Source organism: Myotis lucifugus, unplaced genomic scaffold, assembly GCF_000147115.1.
Source record: "Myotis lucifugus unplaced genomic scaffold, Myoluc2.0 scaffold_3694, whole genome shotgun sequence".
NCBI classification, from domain to species: Eukaryota; Metazoa; Chordata; class Mammalia; order Chiroptera; family Vespertilionidae; genus Myotis; species Myotis lucifugus.
Genome location: NW_005874742.1, coordinates 9,069 through 14,526, shown reverse-complemented (window position 1 = coordinate 14,526; position 5,458 = coordinate 9,069). Strand labels below are relative to the sequence as shown.

At 48.3% G+C, this 5,458-nt stretch overlaps 1 protein-coding gene across 3 annotated transcripts in view; it reads left to right on the top strand.

Moving 5' to 3' along the window:
* Window positions 1-75: 75 nt before the first annotated feature.
* Window positions 76-5,458, top strand: part of LOC102421767 (mitogen-activated protein kinase kinase kinase 21-like) — a 13,393-nt gene continuing 8,010 nt past the window's right edge. For all 3 annotated transcript variants that reach the window (XM_014450781.2, XM_014450780.2, XM_014450782.2), the window contains exons 1-2: window positions 76-218; window positions 1,802-1,977. In XM_014450781.2, the coding sequence (XP_014306267.1) occupies window positions 212-218; window positions 1,802-1,977 (183 nt within the window). In that variant the 5' untranslated portion in view covers window positions 76-211. The remainder of the gene's footprint in view (window positions 219-1,801; window positions 1,978-5,458) is intronic.

The window sequence follows — 5,458 nt, the reverse complement described above, 5'->3', positions numbered from 1 at the left end:
CCCTGGGAGCCCTGGATACCTTTGTCCCCCAGCTGTGTCCCAGTGACCTTGACGGCAGCCTTGCTTTCCAGCTACGGATGCTGCTGTGGGAGCTGCTCACGGGCGAGGTCCCCTACCGCGGCATCGACGGTCTCGCCGTGGCCTACGGGGTGGCGGTCAACAAGCTCACCCTGCCCATTCCGTCCACCTGCCCTGAGCCCTTCGCAAGCTCATGAAAGGTACGTGGGCACCCCTGTCTCTGTGGGTCTGTGGGGCCAGGGGCGTCCTTCATTACAGCATATATATATTTTTTCATTTTTTAAAAATTTATCTATATATATGTATGTTTGTTTTTTAATCCTCACCTGCGGATATTTTTCCATTGATTTTTAGGGAGAGGGAAAGACAGAGAGAAATATTGATGTGAGAGAGACACATTGATGGGTTGCCTCCTGCACGTGCCCCGACCAGGACCCAGGCCAGGGAGGAGCCTACAAGCGAGGTGTGTGCCCTTGACCGGAATCGAACCCGGGACCTTTCGGTCAATGGGCCAGTGCTCTATCCATTGAGCCAAACCGGCGGGGGCAAGCATTCTGTATTTTTTTCCACCAAGAAATGTCTGTGGTTCTAATTTTCAAAGGCTTTTAAGTACTTACACTATCTTAGAGTTAGAAACCTTGTCTTTGATCTAGGATGTCAGGTCACGTTTTGATGAAGTAAGTGATGTAAGAACAGTCCCGTTTTTATCGGTGACTCACTGAGGTACAGAATTCAACTGCACGGTAATAAAGGTTCCATCCAGAGCACTCGTGGAATTCAAAGACAGCGTTGAGTTGGCCCCGAACCTGCTATTTTAAATCTAACTTAACGATCAAAAGCGTTTTACAGTCTGAGCTGGTGTGGTTTTCCATGACCTGATATCTTTGATGCTTCTCTCTTAAAAATTAACTGACTCTTTTTGTAAGCGGCAAGTTCTTTTTGCTTAATAATTAGGCTATTTCTTAGAACCTTTCTTGCGATTATAATGTTTTAGAGCAGTGGTTCTCTCAACCTTCCTCATGCCGCGACCCTTTAATACAGTTCCTCATGTTGTGGGGACCCCCAATGTCATGGTTACAAATTGAACATCATGAAAGCATAGTGATGAATCACAAAAACAATATGTAATTATAGATGTGTTTTCCGATGGTCTTAGGCAACCCCTGTGAAAGGGTCGTTCGATCCCCCAAAGGGGTCGCGACCCACAGGTTGAGAAGCGCTGTTTTAGCGGCTTTGGTTTTCTTGAGCTGAGTTATAGAACGCTCTGTCAGTAAGTCATCTGGCCAGGGCAGCTTCATGGCCGGGCATCCGTGCACATGTCCACATGTTAATGTCACATAAGATAGACAACATGAGCCTTATCTGGTAGTCATTATTATGCATGCCACTGGCATGGACACTAAAATAAAATGTTCAACATCATGAAGAGGCTTGCCCTAGCTGGTGTCACTCCATGGATAGAGCGTCGGACTGTGGACTGAAGGGTCCCGGGTTCGATTCCGGTCAAGGGCACATGCCCGGATTGCGGGCTCGATTCCCAGTAGGGGGCGTGCCGGAGGCAGCTGATCCATGATTCTCTCTCATCATGGATGTTTCTATCCCTCTCTCCCTCTCCCTTCGTCTCTGAAATCAATAAAAAATATATATATTTTTTAAAAAGAACGACCTATAAAAAAATCATTAATGGATTTTAAAAAAAAACCTTCAACAAATACTGTCCGCAGGGGCTGGCCATCTGAACTATGCTGAGGGACGGTATTGATGAGATCCTTGTTTGTTGTAGAATGCTGGCAACAAGACCCTCACATCCGCCCGTCTTTCGCCTTAATTCTCGAGCAGCTGACCGCCATCGAAGGGGCGGTCATGACGGAGATGCCCCAGGAATCCTTTCATTCCATGCAGGACGACTGGAAGCTGGAGATTCAGCAGATGTTCGATGAGCTGAGAACAAAGGAAAAGGTGAGAACATGCATTGAGTTGCCTGATACACACACACACACACACACACACACACACACACACGCACGCACACACGCACACATATGAAGCTGATGGAGGACAGGGGTCATAAGCCATCGCAGGCATTCTTCTAAAATGTTTCCGGACATCAATATTTATTTATTTATTTATTTATTTTAAATTTAAATATATTTTATTAATTCCAGAGATGAAGGGAGGGAAGAGAGAGATAGAAGCACCAATGATGAGAATCACCGATCAGCCTTCTCCTGCATGCCCCCCTCACTGGGGATTGAGCCCACAACTGGGGCATGTACCCTGATGAGGAATCTAACCATGACCTCCTGGTTCATAGGTCAGTGCTCAACCACTGAGCAACACTGGCCGGGCTCCCCAAGCATTCTTTTTTTTTTTTTTAATATTATAATAAGTATTACCAAGGGTATTACATATGTGTCCTTCCCCCCCTCCCCCCAATATTTATTGATTCCTGCTTTCTGGTTAAAACAAAACAGAGCTGTACTAGAAATGTGTGATCAGCAAAGAAAAAAGTAGCCCCGGCCGGTTTGGCTCAGTGGATAGAGTGCCGGCCTGCGGACCGAAGGGTCCCAGGTTCAATTCCGGTCAAGGGCTTGTACCTTGCTTGCGGGCTCCTCCCCAGCTCGGGCCATGGTTGGGGCACGTGCAGGAGGCAGCTGATCAATATTTCTCTCTGTCTCTCCCTCTCTCTTTCATTCTCTCTAAAAAATCAATTGAAAATACTAGTATCCTCAGGTGAGGTTAAAAAATAAAATTTAAAAAAGTATCATTCTGATGGCATCCAAAAACTCAACTCCACAGTAGCCGGAATAATGATAAGAATGGTTGCTGGTCTCTCTCACCTGTTAAAAAACACATCAGGCCCTGACCGATTTGGCTTAGTGGATAGAGCGTCAGCCTGCGGACTGAAGGGTCCCAGGTTCGATTCAGGCCAAGGGCATGTACCTTGGTTGCGGGCACATCCCCAGTAGGAGGTGTGCAGGAGGCAGCTGATGGATGTTTCTCTCTCATCGATGTTTCCAACTCTCTATCCCTCTCCCTTCCTCTCTGTAAAAAATCAATAAAATAAATTTTAAAAAATAAAAATAAACCCATCGGGAGCCCAGGAAGAAACTTGGCTCAGGCTTCGTCCGTGTCTTTATCGGATGCCTCCCATGTACTGTACCTTGCACTTTGGTCAGTGCCTCGGGCGAAAATGACCAAGCGTGAAACAGTGTAGCGCGTGGACGTGTTATCTAGCAGGAGAGGCAGACGGAGGACCATTAAACAAGCAAGTAATAATACTACTAATAATGACTCAGTCCAGCCAGCAGAAGGGAGGCGCAGGCTCCTAGGACAGGAGGTTATCTGGTGCCGCAGGCAAGGGGCCTGAAGGACTGAGAGCGAGGGAGCCGGCGACCGGGGGCTGGGAGGGGGCAGTGATTTCCACTGAGGACACACTGTGTCCCAAGGACAAGGGTCAAGGGCACGGGGAGGAACTCAGAATGGCCGGGGACACAGCTCGCAGGACCTCCTCTGTTCTCCGGCCTCTGCACCCCGAAATGTCCCGGGACAAACACTGTCCCAGGCAAAGGTGCCTGTTTCTTAGTAAAATGCTGAGTAAGGGTTAAGCGTTCGCCTTAGAACCAGGAAAGTGGTGGCTCTGGGTGGCGTGGTGCCGGCTCCAGCCGCCACCCCCACCCCCAGCCCGGGCCTCAGGAATCAAGCGATCCTGGGAAGTAACCTTCCATCCTGCGTTCTCGGAAGGATTATTATCAGCGATATGATTCACGTGTTTCTTGGAAACTTGCATACAGTTGGTTGACTTAAAATGAAACAGAAAAGACTGATGTTTTGGGTGGTTTTGTTTGTCTGTTTATTTTGCACTTCTCCTAAATTGTTTTCAGGAATTCTAAAATTAGACGTTTCCTTGCGAAAATTAAAAAAAAGAGAGAGAGAAATTTGGGGGAATGGGAGAGGACTTGGAGGATAAAATGAAAGTTGAAATCACAGAATTTAAAGTTTGGGAAGCCATGTTCATGAATCATGGTTACTTTAAGCTACGTTATTGCATTACTTTTAATGAATGATCATTGTCTCAATGGAGGTGTATCTGGTGAGTTGATTCTCATTCCGTGTGGCGTAAACATCAGAAAGCACGCTTTGTAGGGGATGCCCTCCTCCTCCCTTCTGAGGTTTTGTAGTAGTTCCTTTGTTACCCTTTGAGCTCACTTTTTAAAAAAAATCTATTTTTATTGATTTCAGAGAGGAAGGGAGAGGGAGAGAGAGATAGAAACATCAACAATGAGAGAGAATCATGGATCGGCTGCCTCCTGCAATCCCCACACTGGGATGGAGCCTGCAACCTGGGCATGTGCCCTGACCGGGAATTGAACCCTGACCTCCTGGTTCATAGGTGGACGCTCAACCACAGAGCCCCGCCGGCCGGGCTGAGCTCACTTTTTAGCTGTGCCAAATCTGTGCCCTTGCTTGTTCTCATGAGACGTGCGCAGTGCCGCCTGAAATACGGCCTTGATGGCGTCCGCGAGTCTTCGGTTCACAGTGAAAGCCTGTGCCATCTTCTTTTTTCTTTTCTCTCTCTCTCTCTCTCTCTCTCTCTGAGGTCTCCAGCTGCGTCCTCTGGCTGGAGGGCGGCCGGGTGCGTGCGCTATCTCCCTTTCTCCTTCGCTGATTGCTCAGGGTGGGAGGCGTCCGACTTGGGATTAATGGCCGGCCCGGCCCGTGTTACTCAGTAAACGGCAGCCTCCGCAGATACCGGCTCCTCCCCGCATTCCTGGCGGCTGATCTCTGTGCGTCTGCCTCTGTGTGCCGGGCGCACACGGTGTCTTTGAAGGCCTGGCACCGTTAATGATTAACATCTGCCCCCGAGTCGGGGTTTGCCATTCGAAGGGCCTGTGCCAACCAGGCAACTCCACCAACATGGCTCCTTGGTCATCTCAGCAACCAGGAGACGCTGTCGGTGCTTCCCAGGTTCAAAGCACCGCAAGGGGTTCGAATACCCCTGATTTTTTTTTTTTTACTTCTTTCTCTTCTGAATGTTTAAAATTCATTCAAAGGAAGAACATCCTGGCTGCTTTCCCTCTGACCTTATTTTTTTGCTCTTATGAAGTCTTAGGCCAGTGATTTTTAAAAAAAAATACATTTTTATTGATTTCAGTGAGAAAGGGAGAGAGAGAAACATCGATGATGAGAGAGGATCATGGATCGGCTGCCTCCTGCACGCCCCACACTGGGGATCGAACCTGCAACCTGGACATGTGCCCTTGACCGGGAATCGAACCGTGACCTCCTGGTTCACAGGTCGACGCTCAACCACTGAGCCACGCCGGCAGGGCTCGTTGGATTTCATTTAGAATGGATCATGCACATCTGTGCTATGTGTTCATGGACATTTGGTGTGTCAGGTGGTTAGAAGGGCAAGAGGTAAGGAGAGAGCAGTGTG